We start from the raw sequence: 20,345 nt of genomic DNA, 5'->3' as shown, positions 1-20,345 counted from the left end.
ACCACTAGGCCACCGGGGAACTCCCTCAACGAGTCTTTCTAATGCTGCTCTTCAACAGAAGAAGACGTATGGAGGTCTCCCAGTCCCCAAACAGCAGGTGAGCAAAAGCACGCTTTTAAGAGCAAGGAAAACATCTTGTCCCCAGCCCTCATGCTCCTGCCATGCGCCTTCCGAAGTCTGGTCCCGAGAGAGCTGGCCCCCTCTCCCAGGTCTGGGGTCCACACCCTGACCTTCCCTGCCTGCTGTGGCTGCCGTGGCTCAAGAGGAGAGAAAGCTCGGAGATGCAGAAAAGGCGTGTGGGAGTGGAGAGGAGGACGTCTGGGAAACCGCTCCCACGCAGAGCCCAGGCTGGCCGGGCACACGGCACCACCTCCGGCTCCGGGCTCCACGTTCGTGGCCGCAAAGGGCCTGTTAGTCGATTTCGAAAACACACGTAACCAACGCTGCAGGAAGGCAACTTGCCTGTTGAGGGCATGCTGTCCCATGAGATGGGGACCAAGGTAATACACAAAAGGGGGCGCCTACACGTACCTTCTTCAAGATTTTACCGCCAAACTGAGCTCGAATACAAATACATTTAAATGTAGTTCGATCCACTGGACAGGAATTGGCATTCTGTGAGAAAGAAAAATCATACTGCAACCTTATAAAATCACCTTCGCTATTAATACCATCTGAAAATAATTTCATTTAGAAGTCAAGACTTCCTTTTACATTAAAAATCTAATTTACAGAATGCCTGCGCAGGCTAGGCCCTGTGCTAGGCGGCTGGGGATACAGCAGTGAAGAAAGACAGAAATCAAATCCCTGCCATGTGGAGCGGCTCTCTTGGAGGGCCAGTCAGTGCTAAGAAGACAAGAGGAGGGCAAGGGGTGGGCAGGACAGCTGGGTTACTGGCCAGCAAGCAGGGGGCGGAGGAGAAGAGGCTGGGTGCTTGAGGCGATGCCGTTACTGTCACCCTCGCTGGGTAAGGGCAGGCGCAGTGCGGCGAGACCTGCCGCCTTCCCGGGGTCCGAGTTGGTGAGGGTGGGAATAGAAAAGAAGCGGGCAGGGGCGCTGGTCCTCAAGGACGGTGAGAGGCACGGGGCTGCAGGCCACACGTCCTTGGACTCATTACTTCTTTGAGGTTTTTCACAAAGTTCAGAAAGTAGGGAGGGGGCAGTGCTTCTAAAGCTCACCCTGCAACACTGCACCATCTGGTGAATCCCATGCGCTTTTATTGCTAATCACACGACTCAGGCTTTCCTGGGTCTATGAGATGACCCCTCAGCACGTGAGCACCGGCCAACTCGGCCTGAGCAGGCTGCCCCTGAGCCACTCAGGATTTCTGGTTCCCGAGGGGCACTGGCCCATAAACAACCCTCCTGAGCCAGCGCTCCACGAGCATATCACCCCACAGTGAGCTTCACCGACCACCCCGAAGGCCTAGAGCTCGAACGAAGCAGAGATCAAGCTCAGACGCCACCCGGGGCTCCAACTCCTGCTGTAGAGCAGAGACCCAGACCCTTGAGAGGCCGGCCACGGGCTGGGTCACACACACAGAGAGGACAGCCAGAAGGGAGGAAGTGCCCGAAGAGAAGCCACGCACCTTGGACCACTCCACGATGCAATCGAGGCAGAAGTAGTGGGCACAGTTCTCAGGTGTCCCCACAGCCTGGTCCCTGAAAGCATTAAGACAGATCGGGCAGCTCTCCGAATCATCGTCAGAGTTAAATGCACCGCTGGCTTCCAGTGCCCCCCGAGTAGCCACTGCTGCTGCTAACGTGTCCACATCGTCGCCGCCTTCTTCGGAATCCTCGGAACCTTGACAAAGAGGCAATGTTACAAGTCCACAAACCGGAGTACAGGAGGCATGCAGGCCGCAGCCGCACTCGGGTGAGCAGGGTCCCGAATCCCACACACGAGGGACAGACCCACTCCTGCAGCCTCACCAGGACAGATGTCACCGGGCATTTTAACCCGAAGCTGCTTCCAAGCTCAGGGGACACCAGCCCCACCCCCCCAACTTGGAGCCGAATCAGAACCCTCATGAGGCAGGTAGCCTCCAGGGGCCAGCCCGCCTCTCGGCTCAGCGCAGCGGCCTCCAGAGGGCACCACGTGCCATCAACACCCTTCTCAAAACAGTGTCGGTGAGCCACGGCCCTCAGGGAAGGCCTCTCCTACAGGTCTTTCATTTTTCTTGCTTCGGGGATTAGAGAGCGTAAATTCCTAACCCAGCAAGCTGGCCACAACAGTCCTGATCAATTTCTGAAAGCTTCTGAGGCTGGGGTTAGGCCAGCACAAAAGGAAGAAGACACTTTCAGTTCACCAAGGCAGAGTCAACATGTGCATTAGTTTTCTCTCCCCACTCAACTCCACTGAAATAACGCTACTTCACATGGACAGGAGAAGCAGGCTAGGGGTGTGGCAGGCAGGGTTCTTACACGCCCCCGAGACCCTGCTGTCGCAAGGCAGAGGGAAACTAGAACATAACCAAATGAGCTCTTTAGAAGCAGTTTTCTCTGGCTGGTTGTAGAGCGTTGCGGCCTATCCACTGAGGGGTGGCTCCCAGGAGCTGAGTGACGACGGCCTCCCCTGGCAGCCGGCCAGAGACAGGACTGGAGCCCCATGCCCGCAGGGATCTGAAATCTGCTGACACACCGTGACCTTGGGGAGCACCCTGAGCCTCAGATGGGAACGGCAGCCCTGTGACCCCTTGATGTCAGTCGGGTGAGACCCAAGCAGAGGACCGGCCACCAGTGTCTGGACTACAGACCCACGGAACCACTGAGACACTGAGCACGCGGTTCTCAGCCACTGTGTTCGCGCCAATCTGTTACAAACCAAGAGAAAACTAATAAAACTGGTGTCCACAAAATCTTGGAGACTGACTTTGCTCAGCTTCCTGCCTGGCTAAGGGCAAGGAAGCAGCAGCAGGCGGAGGCTGGAGGATCTGGTTCTTCCTCTGGAACTCCAGAAGGCTCAGGAACTGAAGGGAAGGCAGAGAGCTGGCCATCTGAGGGCCACCTGACCCCTCTGCAGTGTCCCACCCACGGGGGACGCCTTTGAAGTGCCTGAGGGGCAGCGACCACCAACGGAGAGGCGGCTAAAGACACAGGCAGGTGCCAAGACCCTGGGCCACCCGCCTCCCCACCCCGTCTCAGGGGCTGCCGGACCAGGCCCCAACCAGATGAAGGACCAGGCCAAGGGAGGTGCAGACATGGGTGCCAGCCCGGCGTGGCAGCTGGCGGCACAGCACGCCTGGGAACCCAGCGCAGGTGAGGGCACGGCTCACACGAGGAGGGCAGGACCACACTGGAAAGAGCTGGGAGCGAACCGAGATGAGGCCGAGCAGGGAGGGGCTGCGAGCTGAGCAGACCAGGACACGTGCGCACCGCCTGGAGAGCAGGCTAAGGCAGCAGGTCAGAGTCCCAAGTCCTCATGTTTCATTCTAAGACTTGAACAGATAATACGTATCTAAAGTTGAAAACTGAGCAAACAGCGACACAAGCAAGTGACTTTCAGGAATCAACACTAGCGCAGGAAAAGCAAAAAGATGAGTAGAAAGAGCTGCTGAGGGAAGGGGGACGTGGCAGATACCAGGCCCGTAAGGATGCAGGTAACTCCCTTTGAAGACACTACCTCTGAGACCTCTTAAATTCTCACCAGCCACAGAGATGTGCTCCTTGCCTGTGAGTTTCACTGACTGGCGCGGAAAACTAGGGGTGTCCGGTGGAGTTTTACTGCCCATCAGCTATGGCCGTGGCCTCCAGGTGCCTGCCCGCCACTGGGCACCTCCTCACCACCCGCGGGCCTGCTGGGCACTGGGCTCTACGCCAGCTGTCCCTGCACGGCACTCCCCACCAGCCCATGTCCCCCATTACCCAGCTAACCCTCCTATCCTTCAGATCACAGCTTAGATGTGTCTTTCTGGAAGCTTCTCCTCACCAGCCCAGGCCCACAGGGGCTGAGGCCTCCCCATTCCCAGTACGTCCCCGTAAACACACTCTTGGCATCTATCACCTGACCTAACTGCTCCTTTACTCCGCTGTCTCTGCTGCTAGGCAGTTAGCTTGGGCAGAGAGCCCCGGCTGGGCTCCTGCCCACCCTCCAGCCTGCAGTCCCCGTCCTCTGGCCTCCAGTAGAGGCTCAAACCTCTGCTCGAGAGATGAAGTGACAAAGACCTGATGTCCTCTGCCTCCAGCCCGGTCAAGGCCACATGCCTGTGCCCAAGCCCCAAGCCCATCTGCAGAAACAAGCGAAGAGCCACAGCGTGACCTGCAAACTCAGCACAGAACTTCACGTGCCTGCACAGAAGTCAAAATCTAACTCTGGAAGAATATGTCACCAACACACACGCGGCAGCAAACTCACACTGATGTGCTGTGTCAGTGCTCTTCCTTCACAAGCACTGTCCCACACGAGGGGTTACCTTTCTGGAACATTCTGACATTCATAAACACAGGAGTCCAAGGACTGCAATAAAAAGACTAGGCAGATGCTTCAGGACCACACACGTCCTGAGTGGACGGCTGCTGTCAGAAGGAAAAGAGCCGTAAGCCAAGCTTCCAAAGCCCGGTGCCACGTGGGGAGGGGGCTGAGCGCACCTCCCTCTGAGGGGCTGGCACAAGGCAGTCCAGCCTGGGGACCCCACAGGACACGTACCAGCCAGGGTGCCCGGGAAGGCCAGGGAAGGAGGTACCGTGAGGTCCTCAGGCGGCACTATCTCCCCTTGAAGCAAAGCTCCCCGCGCAGGAGTTCAGAGGCACAAACATCAAGCAATGTAAGCACCCTGGGAATTTCTTAATATAGTCATTCCGTGCATCTACCAGTTCTCTCAGGGGCTCCATCAAGAGCGAGAGAAAGAGCCACAGGAGGCACCGCCATCCTGCCCAGGTGGTCCCTGGTCAGGTGGTCCTAGGTCCCGGCAAACCTCGGCTCATGCTACCCCTGCCCTGCAGCAGGGGCTGGGGGCCCGCTCTGCCCGCAGTCCAGTCCAGCTGCGTTCTCCCTGGCAACGCCCTTCGCACTGCTCCCTGTTCTCAGGCATTTTAACCTCCTGCCGCCACCAGGGAAGAGACCTATCCACCGTGCCATCAGCCCAACTACATCAAAGCAAGCCAGCTTCCCAGCTGAAGACGAGACCCACTGCAGGGGACTGCCAGACAAAGCTGCCATGCTAGGGAGTCTCACCCCCAGTGTTCACAGCCCCAGGTGGCCAGCGCGGTTAAGACAGCAACTTCAACAAGGCCATTTTATAACAGCAATCCCTGTCACGAGAGAGGGGACACGAGGGGCCGCTCGAACGTCAGCGTTCTCACCAGATCCGTCTTCCAGGTCCCCCTCCTCGTCCTCGCCGTCACTGTGCTCACTGCACGTGTCATCCTCGGAGCCCCCGCTGTGGGCATCGCTGCTTTCTTCTAGATGGACAGGTAAACACAGGCCCGGGGGGCAGCGTCACGGCTGAGGCAGGTTGGAAGATGCACAGAGGTGTTCAGAGGACATCTGCCCACAGGGTGCCCAGCGCTGCCCCCAGGGATGGGGGGGTGAGGCCGCATGGGGACGTGGGGAGGGAGAAGCAGCATCTTTTGCTCGATTTACATCTGTACTGATTGCATTAAAAATAAACACGAAACAACATGCCACTTGTGCACTTGAAGAGCAAAGCATGAACATTTGCTCCCCAGCTCCGTGTGGAAAGGCGGGAGGGCGGCTCACCAGCATCGCTGCTCAGGGCGGCAGGACGGAGTCTCAGGCGGCTATCGGGCCCCGGGCTTCGGTCCACAAGCTCGTCCAGGCTGTCGTCATCCATTGCTGGACATTGGAGTTCAGCTCTGAAAGAAACCAGGGGCAAGTAATTCCCCGCCGTCCCAAGCGTTACGTAAAGCTCCCTGCCGAGAGAGCGACAGTCACTCTCTACACGCCACATCCTGGTGACACGTGTCCACCCGTAGCACAGGAAATATAATATGCTCAAAACTGTGCATACAGGGCTTCCCTGGTGGCGCGGTGGTTGGGAGTCCGCCTGCCGATGCAGGGGACACGGGTTCGTGCCCCGGTCCAGGAAGATCCCACATGCCGCGGAGTGGCTGGGCCCGTGAGCCATGGCCGCTGAGCCTGCGCGTCCGGAGCCTGTGCTCCGCAACGGGGAGAGGCCACAACAGTGAGAGGCCCTCGTACCGCAAAAAAAAAAAACAAAAAAAAAACAACAAAAACTGTGCATACACACAAAAAAGACTGGCTCCTATCTACAGAGCCACGTTCAAAGTCAGATCCCAATTTATAACGAACCTAACTGAGCCTCAGACTGGCCACCTTCTTGTTCAGTCAGGCACCCACCACACCTCAACACTCCCCAGGTACCCCGAGGCCAGGCTCGAAGGAAATGGCTTATCACAAGCTGAGGCAAAGCAGCGCTTTCAATGGGGGATGGTCACCAGAAGGCCCCGGTGCCAAGCAGGGCCCTCTCCCTGCACTCCCCTGGCACCTCCCTCTCAGCCCTGGCTGGCCAGCCCAGGCTCCGCGCACCTGACTATGCCTGGGAGGCCACAGGTACCAGCTGAGGTTCCTCTGACCTCGCCCCAGTGCATCCACAGGGCACCACCAAGTCACCTGACTACCCGGGAGCAGCACACGGCCACGAGGAGCAGAGGTCAGGTTCTGCCTCTTGGCTGCCATGTCCACCTGCTCTTGGGCTCCTGATCTCCAAGTGGGGATGCCTGTCGTGCCTACTCTGCAAGGCCACTGCCAGGATAACACAGAAGATCTAGACCAATGACCTCACAGACATAGTGGGAGACAATTACCCTCCCACACCAGGGCCTCTGACTTTGGTCTCCACATAAGGGTTCCTTTCCCATCAGTGCTACTCACTTCCCAAGTGACCCCGAGAGGAAACACCGCCCCCACCCAGGTGGCACAGTGCGCTTCCGACCAAGTCCAGTCTGCATGGTCAAAGGAGAGGGGTCACAGGAAAGACCGGAAGGCAGAGGGGCAAAGCAAGAACCAGGGGCAGGGGGTTAGGCTGACAGCAGCGTGCCCAGAAGCCAGGAAAGGCTCTCATTCCTGGATCCCACATGCAGGCTTCTCTCCCGTGGGCTGTGAGCCACACACTGTGTATTACACACGCATCACAGAAACAAGGGGATGGGCTGTCACTACCACCATTGTACAGATGCTCCCGAAGAATGATCCCGATGGGGCTGAGGCCAGGCTCAGACCCCGGAACGTCTCACTTCCCGTACAAAGCCCGATTCTGGGACCATGTTTTCTAAAATAGTGAGGGCATGTTAATGTCATGAAACTGCCAACTGCCACATGATGCTTCTACCTGGAAGTAGTCAACTGAAATTTTTAACCCCTGAAAGCCACCACCTTTCTTCTACCTAACATCCTAAGGTTAAGAAAATCAGCAACAGTTCCACTCAACTTAAGGGTCTGCACCCCACTTCTTGGTAAGTCAGCAACACAGTAGGGACCTTCCCTGTCCTGTACCCACGTCCTGACCACGTCTTCTGCTGGAGACGCACAGACCATGGTGCCACTGTCCGTCCAAAGGGATGACACCTTTCCCCTGAGCATGACGGCTGCAGCCCATTGCAGGTGAGAAGCCCTATCATCCTCGGCTCTGGCTGTCATTCTGGGACACCTGCTCTCACACTTACCCTGCCCCTACTGTGTGCAGCACGCGTCCTGCCCTAGAGAAGCCCAGCCTATGAGGGAGGTAAATACTCACACCCAGGAACCTACCGGGGGAAAAAAATCAGAAAATGTAACCCCCCAAGGAGACGACAGAGCACAGCCAGGGACAGTTCACACGCAAAAGGTCAAAAGCACAAACAAATAATCCCTGGCCTCTCCCTTGGTGACTGAGACCTAGGCCTGCCTGCCAGGGGCAGTGGCAGGGCCTGGCTCAGAGAGCTGTAAGAGGTCAGTGCGGCCACGATGGGGTCTGGCTTGCCTGAGACACCAACTCCAGAATCAGGATGACTGACTCCCCGTGTCCCTGCACCTGTGGGGATCAGTCCCGAGAGCCCTGTGCTTCTCCATCACAGCTGCGAGGAGAACCTCCAGGCCTCCCGACAGCCCTCCCTTCCTGCGTCATCACACACAGTAACTTCTGGCAGCGGCCAGGGAAAAGAGCCGGGTAGCCTCTGAAGGTGCCTTCCAGAGCAAGCGCTGTGCGACCACGGAAGAAGAGACCACCGTTAGCAACCCCCGGCCCCCCCCTTCCTCTGTAAGGAACCCGGCACTCAGAACACTGTGCGAATGGGACCCTGGCTTAGCACCTACTGGCCCCACCAGCAGCCCCAGCTCAGACGCGCCTGCCCAGATCCACCATCCCCACCTCTGCCCATATGTCCCAGACCAACGGCCAGGAAGCCTTTTCTGCAGGAAAGCCCACAGCCTCCCGGCTGCTGGCCACCTTCGGCAGTGCCGGCAGCCCTCTGTGGTGCTCCTGCTCAGCCTTCAGATTTAAGGGAACTAGGGGAAAAATTTAAACCAGAAAGAGTATTTCCCTCTCCTTTCCAATTCAGGGACTCAAAGCACCTGCGACCCCAACCATCACTAAGGAACCAAAAGACCTTCCGGTATGGTCACGGGCAGCTACGCCAGGACCAGAACCTGACGGCCCAGCACCAGGCCCTGAGCAAGCCTGCCCGGTCCAACGTCTCACACGGGGCCAACTCTCAATTTTCTTTCATCGTCTGCCACAGAGGCTACAAGACCTCGAAACTGTAAACTGCAACGGAAGTCAAAAAGCTAGAGCCCAGCAAGGTCTTGGCAGGGTTGAGACAGACACCAAGAGTCCACGCTGGGAGGTTGCTAAGAGAAGCAAAGCCAGGCTGGCCCTGTCACGGCCTTGCCACCAGCCTAGTGCAAAAAAAGGAACGAGCTCTTGTCATTCTGACTCAACATTCTTCTCCTAAGAAAAAATACCGAGTGGTCCAGGGAGAGGGAAGGTGTGCTATGTCCCAAGTCAAACCTCACTTCAGCCTCAGGTTCTGTCCAAGTGACCACTAGCCAAAATGTGGCTCACAGGCTGACTACCATCTTGCTGCTGCAGAAGCAAGATAAATATATAAACGCCAAAGTTGACAAGAATGTAAAACAATCCTCGTTACTAAAAAGAAAAAAAAAAAGCATGGGCCAGGAATCAGGGCTAGGGTTAACACAGGGCCCTGGCTCCGCACTCAGGAGCTGTGTGACGTTGTCAAGTTACTTAACCTCTCCGGGATCCAATCTATATATGTAAAACAGGAAGGCCAATACCTAGTCCCAAGAGACTGCTGTGAAGACTACGTGAGTTAAAGAACGGGAAACCATCCCGTCAACCAAACGGGCCTGTCGAAACACTGGCGAAGCCAATGAAAGCAAAGACGACCAGGAGCCGAAAACGAGTTAGCAAAGGGTCACACTTCGCTCTAGGAAGGCACCCCCACGGAAACCCGCCTGCAAGCCCGGCGCCTCCCAGCCTCTGCGCGAGGCCTCCCGCGCCCGCAGGCGGTCACCGCCGCCCGCCAGCCCGGGGCCAGTGCGGCGCAGGCCTCGCACCGCTGGGCAGGCCGCAGACAAAGCGCGAGGCGCCCGGGGCGGCCCTCCGGCCGGGGCGCAACAGACACCCGGGAAGCTGCGGTCCAGCACGTACCCGGAACCTCGCGCCCCGCCGGCCGCTACCGGGCGCTCGCCGCCACCGCCGCAGCCGTCGCCCGAGCAAGAACCACGACTAGGCCCGATCGCCGCCGCCGCCGCCACAGCCACCGCCGCCGCGCGCTCCTCGACCCGGAAGTGCATGGAGCCGGCTTCCGGGGTCCTCCCACCCCGCCCGTTGGCGGGAACCACTGGGACCAGGGAGGGGAAGAAAGGCCTGAGGTGGAAGAGAGAGCCGCTCCCTGAGCTTGGGGATCTCGAGGTTTTGGAAACACTGTTTAACGCGTTATCACCGTCCAAAGAGACAAGGTGCTTGGAAGAACTTGAGGTGTCTAAGTTCCCGCCTTTGGGCTGTTCTGGGACTGCCCCCCCGTCGGGGAGCTGGTACAGTCCGAGCCCCCGCCTGTCTCCCAGGGCGAATGGGAGCGGAAGCCTGGCACACCTAAGGTCCCGCCCCCAGCCAGGGTCCCGCCCCGCGCGATGGCCCCGCCCCCACCCCGGGTCCCGCTCCACGCGGCGCCCCCGCCCCACGCGGCGCCCCCGCCCCGCCCTCCCGCCACCCCCCTCCCATTCCTCAGACGCCAAGCGCGAGCTGCGGAGAGCCGGGATGGGACGGCCTGGTGGCGCTTCAGGGACGAGCAGTTTTGTGCCGTCCGTTCACTCCGACCAAACACTGATGGGTCCTCTGCGCGGGCTCCGCCAGGCGCTGGGCACAGCGAGGACGATTCCCCAGTCCCGTGTTCCATCTTGTCCAGACACAGTAAACAATGAACGCTGCGAATCACTGCGCCGCGTGGTGTGTGAGAAGCTGATTCGTGCTCTGATAAAAAGAGCAGAGTCCGGGGCTCCGGAGGCAGGAGGACTGGCCAGTGGTAGTTAGCGGGTGAGGATGGACCCGGCCGAGACGTGATGGCGGAGGGAGCAGCCGTGGGGAGAGCTCGGAGAAGCTTCCGGGACCACAGAAGGGAAGCCCGCGAAGTGGGTCCGGGCGGGGAGCGGCACGGGAGGGTCCTGAGCAGGGTGACAGGCGCTGGCTGATAGGATCCCCCGGGCGGCAGCGGGTGAACAGAATGGAGCAGCGGGGGCGGGCCCGGGGGACCACTGGGGAGGCCTCTTTGGCCAACCCCCCTGCAGGGACCACCGTGGTGCCGGCTGGGGTGGGGCGGCGCAGGTGAGGGAAGGTAGATTCTGAAGACAGAACCGAGGGGGCGTTGTTGAGGAGTTGGATGTGAGATGCCAGGTAAAAGGGGAAACCAGGAAGGGTTCCTGGAAGCCAGGGGAAGAAGGCGCATCCAGGAGGACGCCTGTGTGGAGCGAGGTGGGAGTCACCGGTGACCCGGAGGATAGCAGCGCTGGGGGGCGGGGCAGCTGGAGGCGGTTTAACGAGAAGGCGAGCAGAGTGATGGCCGGCGAGCACCAAGCGGGAAACAAAAGTGGAGGCAGCTGGGAAGGAGCCCACCGAGAGAAGGTTGTTTTGTTTTTTCTGTTTATGAGAGGAGAAATAACCCGCGTGCTTACAGGATCCGGAAAGGACTTTGCAGAAAGGAAGAATGGATGGTGCCAGAGAGGTGAGGGACTCTGGAGGGAATCTTCTCTGTGGGCGTGTGTGTGTGTGTGTGTGTGTGTGTGGCGCTGGCACAGCATAGTACCTCTTGGGTGTCACCCAGGCCAGGTACCCAAACCGGGACACTTTGGCTCTCAGCGTAAGTATGGATCTTGGGACCTCGGAAGAGTTTCTCAATCCCTCTGTGCCTCGTTGGCTATAAAATAGTGATGTGGAGGGCTGGATGGGTGGGGTCCAGCATGGTAAACACCCTGCACCAGACACCTCCCCCTGCCTCTCAGCTTGGTCTCAGCAAGTGTCGGCCCTTCTGCACACGCATGCCTACCTGCCAAAGACCACTAGATGTGAGGACACCGCCCAGCAGAGGATCCCAAATCTGGGTGGGTGGGAGCACGCCACTAAAGCTCCTGGGAAGGAGTTGAACAAGCAGCTTGGAGCCCCCTTGGAGCGGGATCAGCCCCTCCCACCCTCATCTGCAGCAGCTCTTGGATCCTGCTGGAAGACTGTCATGATAAACACATGCAGGGCTTCCCTGGTGGCGCAGTGGTTAAGAATCTGCCCGCCAATGCAGGGGACACGGGTTCAAGCCCTGGTCTGGGAAGATCCCACATGCCGCGGAGCAACTAAGCCCATGCACCACAACTACTGAGCCCACGTGCCACAACTACTGAAGCCTGCACGCCTAGAGGCCATGCTCCGCGACAAGAGAAGCCACCGCAATGAGAAGCCCGCACACCTCAACGAAGAGTAACCCCCACTCGCCACAACTAGAGAAAGCCCGCGCCCAGCAACCAAGACCCAACGCAGCCAAAAACAAATAAATAAAAAAAAGAGAGAGAAAAAAAAAACCTGTACCTTGCAGCCCTCACTGGGCCCTGCCTGGTGCATGCTGGCACACCCTGCTCCTGCCCCTCGCAGGCCCAGGCAGGCCCAGACACAGGATGCATGCTCCTCTCTTCGTGTGCACAGGAGGGTGGAGCTGGACAGGGAGCTCCCTTGGTTCTGTCCAGCCCAGGTCAGCCCTGTCCCCTGCCATCAGTCCTGCACAAACACACAGGGCCAGAGCCGGGGAAAGGAGACAGGCAGGGCTGTGATCCCTGACAGAAAGGCAGGTGTATCAGTGTCCTAGGGCAGCCACAACAAATGACCACAGACTGGGGGGGCTTAAAACCACAAATTTCTTCTCTCACAGTCCAGGAGGCCAGAAGTCCAAAATCTAGGTTGACAGCTGCACTTTCTCTGAAATCTGTAGAGGGAATCCTTTGTTTCCGCTTCTGGTGTTTGGTCCTTCAGTCTTCCGTGGCTTATAGCAGCATCACCCCAACCTCTGCCTCGGTCTTCATATGGCCTTCCTCCCTGTGTGTCTACCTTTCTTAAAAGCACACTTGTCTTTGGATTTAGGACCCACTCAGATAATACAGGATGACCTCATCAAGCTGCAAAGACCCTTTTTCCAAGTAGGGTAGCATTCACAGGGTCTAGGCATTTGGATATAACATATCTTTTTGAGGGACCACCATTCATTCCACTTCAGAGGGTGATAAAGGGTGCATTTGGAACCAGCAGGACTGAGGGGGCACTGCTGGAGGTCGTTCCAGCACGGCAAGGCAGGAACTGGGAGTCACCCTGACTTCTGGCCTGTCCCTGTCCCCGAATTCCAGACTTCTCCCCTCCAAACCTCTGCCTGTCTGCCCGCTCCCAATCACACCCAGCGCTGAAGGTGCAGGCCCTGCCCGCAGGGGGCCACACCCAACACCCTGCACTTGAACTTCTATACTCAGGCTTCATGCTCCTGAGGTCCCAGACAGGGTCAGATGCCTCCCTGGAGGCCCACACTTAGCCACCTGGGCAACAGTTTTGAAGGAAGAAATGAAATGACCAAGATGGTGGGAAGGGTGCAGGAGGGGCCCACCTGGTTTTGTGGCAACTGGTGGGCTCCGGGGAGGACAAGGAGTGGGGTAGTGAGCTGGGGGGCAGGAGGGCTGCAGGAGAGCAGCCGGGGTGGCTGATGCTGAGGAGGTACTGTCCCTGGGCCAAGTCGGGAGCAGAGGGGCCCTTTGTACCTGCCTGGAGCCGGGAGAACGGGGTCCTCCAGGGAGGGCCAGGCTCTGACGCAGGTGCCAGAGACCCTGGTTGACTTGAGGGAGGTGGGCAAACGGGGGAGTTCTTGCTTACTTTGGAGGGGACACAAAGGTCTTAAGAGGACCTTAACCCTAACCCTAACTCTCCAGACTGGATGGTGGAGAACAGAAGGGGCTCGGGCACGTCTCTGCCTGATTAGGGGTCCGGATGACCCATGATTCTCCCTCAGGGAGGCTGCGAGGGGAGTGTGAAGAGAAGGGGCCAGGGCCACGACTCCCCTTGCTGCCACCGTGGGGCTACACCAGGAATGGATGACTCCAGGTCTGAAACGCTCCGTTCCCTTGGTTTCTACATTTTCAATGCCCGGACAGGACAGGGAAGAGGACGGGGGCAAGCTGCCGAGGGCCCTGCGCCCTGTGCCGTGGCCCCTCCGGACAGGAGTGACCAGGAGTCCCCCAGGGCCAGCCCGCGGGCGTCGCGGGTCAAACCAGGCAGAAGCGGAGCCCCCTTAACGCCAGCCAGACCGCCCCGGAGTGGGTGCAGGAGGCGCGGCCAGTAGGTGGTCGCGAGGGCACGGGCCGGCTTGCGTGTGCGGGAGCCCGCCCTACCCGGGGAGGGGCCCGGCTCGCGCGGGCTGGGGGTGCTGAAGCGCCCGGGCTGTTCCACCGCCGTGGCCGGCGTGGGTAGCGCCTCGGGTCGTACCACCCGCCCCGGCCGGCGGGGGTGCTGCCCCGGGCGCCAGGCGGCGACGCGGCGCCCGCAGGCCCCGCCCGGCAGGTGGCGGCCCCGCCCAGAGGCCGACGTGCGGAGAGGAACGCGCCGGCCGCGCCCGCGAGGCGCCGCGCGACGGTGGGCGTGGCGTCCCGTCCCCGGCTCGCACACAGTGGCTGCGGCGCGGCAGGGCGGGCCCGGCTCGGCCGACCATTGGCTGCGGGACCTGTACATTTGCATACGGGCCGGGCGCGGAGCGCGGAGCCGGCGGGGGCGCGAAGGGGCCGCGGCCGCCGCCGAAGTTGGGCAGAAAGCCGGCGACGGCCCCGTGCCGGGGTCGCAGGTGACGCGCGAGGGGTCCCAGGCCGGTGGGCGGGAGCTCGGACCGGGCAAGGGCAGCGGGATCGGACAGCCAAGTTGGAGGGGAGGGAAGGGTCGGGGGCGCGGGACGACCCCTCCGCCCGCACGGCGGTCCCTCCAGGCGCAGGGCAGCCACTGCCCACCGCACACTGCGCTGCTCCGGACCCACTGTGCGTGTGACAGCGGCTGATCTGTCTCTGGGCTGCGCGACCGCCCCGTCCCCTCTGTGACCCTGCGGGGCAGGGGACGGCCACATCGGGTCAGAGGGCGCGCGCCAAGGCGGGTGGTGGGCAAAGGCGCCCCATGGACTGGGTGTGCTTTTCTGCGCCCAGCAGTGGGCTGAGGGAAAACGGGGGACATTAAGGGAACTTCGCTGTCCTCCGCACGAGGGGGTTCAGGTTGGACCAGATGCCCTCTTGGAGGGAACTCTTTCCCTTGTGTGTCTCAGGGTGTCAGGATGTGCAGGGTTCCTGGGACCGCCTTCCCGATGTCGCCAAGCTTAAGGCAGTCCTGGGCAGGCATGGGTGCCGGGGTTCGACCCTTGGACGTTAGGACAAGGACCTCCAGAACCAGCCTCTTGAGGGCTACCTCTGAGGACTTCCTTGAGGACAGTGGTGACAGATTTGACTTTTCTGTGCACTCTGCCACTTCAGCAAGGCCGCTAAGGGAGTCGGGGCTCTGAAGACCGTTTTGTGGTACCCCTGACACACCCTCCCAGGGGCGGGGGCTCCTGGAGGCCCGCTTTCACTGTTAGGGATTCTTGAGTTCACCGTGAAAATCCTGTGGTTGTGGAGCCGGCCCAGAGCAGCCTCTGGGCCTGCAGACGCCAGGAGGCCAGCAGCAGGCTCTGTCCCCTCTCCCAGGTGGTGGGGGCTGATGGCTGGAGCAGCCTGGTGGGGAGGCAGGCTTAGACGGGGCCTTGTGTGGACTCGGACTCCCCTTTGGAGGGACCCTGTCCTAACTGATGGTCGATGTGGTGTGATGAGTGTCACACCCAGGAGGTTTGGCAGGGCCAGCTTCTGCAGGTGGCAGGGAGGCTGTTGGTGGCTTTGGGGTTGAGAACCAGCAGAGCTGATTTGCTGCCACTGGGCAATGACTTACTGTGGGCAGCCGTCTGTGAACCCTGGTGTTCTCAGCCAGCCCTGGAGGGCCCTGCTGTGCGGGGCGGGGGGCAAGCAGGAACTCTGAGGCCAGTCGGGGCACCAGTGCCTTCCCCCCAACAGTCTGGCCCTGCAGAGCGACGGTGAAGATGGCTGCCCGGTACTCACAGCAGGCAGGGTCCTGCCCTACCATTCACTGGTTTGATGGGAGCTGGGCCTTTCCTCACCTCAGCACATTTCACATCACTGTTTTCAAAGTACAGTTTAAAACTCAAAAGTAAACTTTTCAGCAACTCAAGGATTTGCTTAGTGATCTGAAGCACTTCTGGCAACTTTCGGGGGTGTGGAATTTTGTTCACCTGCAACAGCCTCAGAGGAAGGTTCTGCCTGAGGACCCTCTGTGAGCTGGAGAAGAGGGCTGTCAGCGTCCTCAGAGCCAGCCTCAGGCCAGGGGCGGGTCCCTGCCAGTGACTTCAGAAGGAACGGGTGTTCCCTGAAAACAGACACGGAGACCAGGGGGCATAAGTCTGCCCAGTTCTGTGTCTGCTGCCCTTTGGGGAGTGGGGAAGCCCACAACACTGGGAAGGGCATGGGCTGGTCCTCCCCTTTCTCGTGTGTGTGTAGGGTGGTCCCTGGATGGCACCTGGCCTTGCCCCCTGCTGGCCTACGTGCTCAGCTTGGGAGATGACGCTGTGCTAAGGCTCAGGGCTGGTGCCCAGCGGTCCATCCAACCCTCTGGAGCACAGGTGGGGGCTACAAGTGAAGGGAGCAGGCCCCTCGGACAGTCCCCAGTCCTCCCACCCAGGGCAAGGCCTGACTGGCCCGTGCACTCCGGGCTGCACCCTGTGTGGCCTGTGCTTGGCCCTATCTGGAGTCACAGGTCAGGCAGGATTGTGGACAGGTGAGGGGATGGGCTGGGGGCTCCACAGAGGAAGCCAGGGCCACATCCCTTCCGCCACCAGGCCTGTGCAGCCACTCCCATCCCTGCTGCAGCTCAGGCAGGAAGTACCGGCTCCTAGTTACTCCCATAAGCCGTGAGTTTGGTGGTTTCCTTGCTCCTTGCACTCAGGACGTCGCGTCCCCTACTGTCGGCCCCAAAGGAAGTGGGGAATCCCAGGCCTGGCTCAGGGGCCACCCCAGAAGAAGGCTGAGTCCATCCCAAAGTTGCCCGCCCCCAAACTAAGCATGAAGACCCCTGTGATCTAGGCTGTCCCGTCCCCTGTTCCTCAATACACATGGCTGCACCCAAGCCTCAGAGCCCCCCAGGTTCTGACCGGCAGAGCTCTCCCATCCCAGCCACAGCTCTCTGAGCTTGGAGCCTGTGGCCCACCCCAGGACCAGGGATGTGATTTGGACCTCGCCCTGCCCCAATTTCAAGGCTGCAGGCATGCAGCTGAGGCTTCATGCCCACCTGGGGAGCGGAAGTGGGTGGCACACCCTCCAGGGGCCAGCAAAGCTCCCTGGGCCTCACAGACGCAGACCCAGGAGTCCCCGCAAGCTCTCAGACTCAGGAAACCTGATGGACGGGTCTGCTGTGTCCTTGAGTCCTCATATCCAGGAGCCACCCCAGAGGGGGCAGCGCTTTCTGCTGCTGGTGGGGAGCAGGCCAGAGAGGGAAGCCAGGTGGGGGAGGGGTCCAGACAGAAACCCAGGTCAGTGCTGAGGCTGCTTCAGGCGCCCAGCACCACTCCAACCCCAGGCTCAGGTTGCCAAGGAGAGAACCCCCCTGCCCCCCGCCCCCGCACACCAACAGGGAAGGGCCACCCCCCCAGGGGGTGGGTGGACAACAGCCGCCTGAAATGTGAGCCCCTGGGAGCTCCAGCTTTAGACCAACTGATGACTGGTCCCTGGGAAACCCCCATCTCAGGATCTTTGGCTGCTGCCAGCCCCAGGCAGCTCAGGGGACTACCCAGGGACCCCACAGACCCTGCCCAGTGCAGCCTCGGGACACGCGTAAGCCACGTGGGGCAGTTTATTGAGGTTTTAGTGTCGGGGTAGGAAGGCAGCACACACACGTGTGTGCGTGCACCTGCACACACATGGACGTGGGGAAGGATACCTCCCACACGCAAGCGCATACCTACAGGCTGAACACAGGGTGGTCCGTGCACCTCCCTTCCCCAGCAAGGAGCTGTGGCCTTTGGGGCCTAGTGATTTCTGGGCTGGCCATGACCCGTGCTTCTCCAGGGGTCTGGGCAGATTTGACAAGGACTAGAGCGAGAGTCCTCAGCCTTCCCCTGCCCCCTGCAGCAGAAACCCTAGGGCTCTGAGGAGTCCCATCTCAGACCCAGGGTACCAGGGCTTCCCACTGCATGGTGGAAGGAGTCCTCTGTGACCCCGAGCTCGCCTTCTGTCATCCAGGCTGGGCTGGCCTTGGCTGCCCTTGCTCGTGTCATCAGAGCCCAGGGCTGGGCTGGCACTGGACGTCCACTCTGGGGCGAGAGCTGCTACCTCCAGGAGTTCTGCCTCATGGGGGTGACTGTGGGGAAGACATGGGCTGAGAGGGCTGCGGGGGCCACAGAAGGACCTCATCCCACCCAGAGTGGGGGAGACAGACATACTCTCTGGGCTCAGGCTGGACACTAGGGCTGGACTCTGGGGGACTCCCAGGAGGGGCTCTTCTCTGGACGGAGGCAGAAGATCCTGTGGGAAGAGCGGGTCAGCTTGGAGCTGGGCTGGGCCCCCCGCCGACCTGGCCACCCTCCAGAACCGCTCTGACCTGCGTGCCAGGGGGGGCCCCGTCCGGCTGTGGGGGCGGGGACAGTGCGGCCCCCGTCTGCCGGATGAACTGCTGCAGGTTACACTGACGCAGCTCCCGGTTCAGCTCCTCCAGCTCCTGGGCCTGGGCCTAGGGCACATGGGACCCTCAGAGGCGCACAGCCGTGGAGCCGCATGGCCTCATGCTCTCCCTCGTCTGATCCTGAGACTGACACCCAAATCCACCCTGCAATGGAGGAACTGGCAGGGGTGCGGGGTCCAGCGGGCTCACCTGCAGGGCGTGCTCGGCAGCCTCCAGAGCCCTGCCCACCAGGGCAAGGCTGCCCTGCACCTCCACACTCTGCCGCTCCTGGGCGGCCAGGTCCTGGCGCAGGCGTTCTGCGACAGACGCTGTGGGCGAGGGGGGCCCAGGGGCCTCTGCGGCCAGAAGTAACTTGGCCTCCAGGGCGCGGGTCTGGGCGTCCAGGGCCTGCAGCCGAGCAGCATGCTCAGCCGTGGCCGCACTCAGCGCCTGCAGGCGGGCCTGCGCCTCGTGCTCCCGGGCCTGTTCCCGCCGCAGCTCCTGCTCCCAGAAGGCCTCCTGGCCCAGCTCTGCTGCGTTCCTGCGCACCCTTCGCTCCAAGCCCTGCAGGTCTGTGCAGCAGCCCGGCACTGGTGCTACGGGACCCACAGGCTCGGGTGGCACAGGGCCGGGAGCCAGCCCAGGGAACCCCAGGCTGAAGGTCAGTGCTTTGCAGGGCTCACGGTCCAGTGCTGGTCGAGGCTTTGGGGGAAGGCTAGCTCGGATTGGGCAGCGCTCAGGGGGAGGGCAGCTGTCCGAGGAGGGCCTCCCAGCGAGGCTGGGTCCTGTCCGCCTCAGGACAAACTGGACATCGCTGGCAAACTGTCCACAGGTTGCCTGGGCACCCACTGGGCACTCCTGGGGTAGCAGCTGCCGTTCCTTCTCTCTGAGACGCTGCACGAGCACAAAGCGGCCTGTCTGGCCTGGAGTAGGGGAGAGGGGTCAGTCAGCCCACATCCCTTACCGTCTGTCCACCTGGCTTGCGCAGTTGGGGGAAAGCAAGGGGAATCAGCAACAGCCCCACCCTCCTTGGGGCACCCCAGGTGCACCTGCTGGGCCCATCCGTGCTTCAGGGGACTCACCTATCGCTTGGGCCAGTGCGATGACCACTTCCTGACAGGTGGTCTGCTCTGAAACCCCACAGACCACACGCTGGATGCCATCCACCCACACCTTCAGCTCCATGGCCGCCAGCTCTGAGAGCATCCCTGTCCTGCAGGGAGGGTGAAGGCCACAGGGTCAGGCCCTGCCTGGCCCCAACACAGCCTGGCCCCGCTCTTCCTCCTTGAGGCCTGCCCCTCACCCCCTGAACTGGCTCAGGACTGCTGCCCCTCAGCGTCTGCTGCCCAGCCCCATCTGCAGGCCGCGCATTCCTGGGGGTGGGGTAGCAAAGACCAGTTCCCCCCAAAGGGGGAACCAGTGTGCCCTCCCGCAGCGCTCGGAGGCTTCCCCACTTCCCAGCCTGCTCTCGCCCCGCCCCACTCCCGGAACAAGGTAAATCATTAACCAGACCCAGCCACCTGGCTCGGAGGGTACAGCCCCTCCCGCGGAGCGTCCGCGCGCAGACCTCGGCCCTCCGGACCCACCGCACCCGGCACGGGCGGCCCCTCCCCACTCCCGCCCGTCCCCGCGATCGCCGCGAGGCCGCTGTCCCCGCCCGGGGCGGGTGCAGGTGCGGCGCGGCCCCCACGCCGGCCCGGCTTGTGCCCCTCCGTCGGAGTCGCCGTCCGGGGCCGCGCCCTGCGCTCTGGAAGCTCCGGGGCCCGGCGCGGCTCACCTGGACGCTCGCCTGCCTCCGGAATCCGGACGCGAACTGGCTGCTGCCAGGCGCCGGGCGCCGCCGCAACCTGCCGCCTACAGCGCCGCGGGAGCGCCCCGGCCCGCCACCCCATTGGCCCACGGCCGGCGCGCCCCGCCCCGCACACTTCCATTGGCTCCGCGGCGCGCACTGCCCGCCCCGTGCCGACGCCCATTAGCCACCTACTCTGAGCCTCGCCCCTGGCCCTCCCCATTGGCTCCCCTCCCGCCCCGCCCCCGGCGGCGTCCAGGTGTGGGCGGGGCTCCGGGGAGCAGAGAGGCTGACAGAACCCGGGTCCACGCACGCCCCAAGCCCGAAAAC

The 20,345-nt window shown here is 61.3% G+C and overlaps 2 protein-coding genes and 1 long non-coding RNA gene across 9 annotated transcripts in view; 1 reads left to right on the top strand and 2 right to left on the bottom strand.

The window, feature by feature from the left end:
- PHRF1 (PHD and ring finger domains 1) overlaps positions 1-9,988 on the bottom strand; it is a 28,660-nt gene extending 18,672 nt beyond the window's left edge. For 3 of the 5 annotated variants that reach the window (XM_082628237.1, XM_082628238.1, XM_082628240.1), the window contains exons 1-5: positions 9,629-9,983; positions 5,698-5,813; positions 5,301-5,399; positions 1,589-1,803; positions 532-615 (exon numbers count right to left, since the gene is read on the bottom strand). In XM_082628237.1, the coding sequence (XP_082484363.1) occupies positions 532-615; positions 1,589-1,803; positions 5,301-5,399; positions 5,698-5,813; positions 9,629-9,774 (660 nt within the window). In that variant the 5' untranslated portion in view covers positions 9,775-9,983. Of the gene's footprint in view, positions 1-531; positions 616-1,588; positions 1,804-5,300; positions 5,400-5,697; positions 5,814-9,628 lie in introns of all 5 variants that reach the window. The other 2 variants (XM_082628241.1, XM_082628239.1) reach the window with 2 other exon arrangements.
- A 530-nt stretch (positions 9,989-10,518) lies between these two features.
- LOC309808327 lies at positions 10,519-12,003 on the top strand. Its single transcript, XR_014294735.1, has 3 exons — positions 10,519-10,608; positions 11,151-11,198; positions 11,766-12,003. It is a non-coding gene; the product is annotated as an uncharacterized lncRNA (long non-coding RNA).
- A 5,300-nt stretch (positions 12,004-17,303) lies between these two features.
- On the bottom strand, positions 17,304-20,075 carry RASSF7 (Ras association domain family member 7). Of its 3 annotated transcripts, none has more exons than XM_082628132.1 (6): positions 20,004-20,075; positions 19,309-19,439; positions 18,437-19,149; positions 18,167-18,295; positions 18,009-18,090; positions 17,304-17,926 (listed from the first exon to the last, which is right to left on the bottom strand). In XM_082628132.1, exons 2-6 carry the CDS (start codon positions 19,430-19,432, stop codon positions 17,895-17,897), a joined length of 1,080 nt encoding a protein of 359 aa, XP_082484258.1. In that variant the 5' UTR covers positions 19,433-19,439; positions 20,004-20,075; the 3' UTR covers positions 17,304-17,894. The 3 variants fall into 3 exon arrangements, with proteins under 3 accessions (XP_082484258.1, XP_082484260.1, XP_082484259.1); XM_082628134.1 differs by lacking the exon at positions 20,004-20,075 and adding an exon at positions 19,747-19,814; XM_082628133.1 differs by lacking the exon at positions 20,004-20,075 and adding an exon at positions 19,530-19,729.
- Between the last annotated feature and the right edge of the window lie 270 nt (positions 20,076-20,345).

This window comes from Mesoplodon mirus, assembly GCF_964341445.2.
Source record: "Mesoplodon mirus genome assembly, chromosome: 7".
Classification (NCBI taxonomy): Eukaryota; Metazoa; Chordata; class Mammalia; order Artiodactyla; family Ziphiidae; genus Mesoplodon; species Mesoplodon mirus.
Note: the sequence above shows the minus strand (reverse complement) of the source record. Positions and strands in the feature narration are given on the sequence as shown.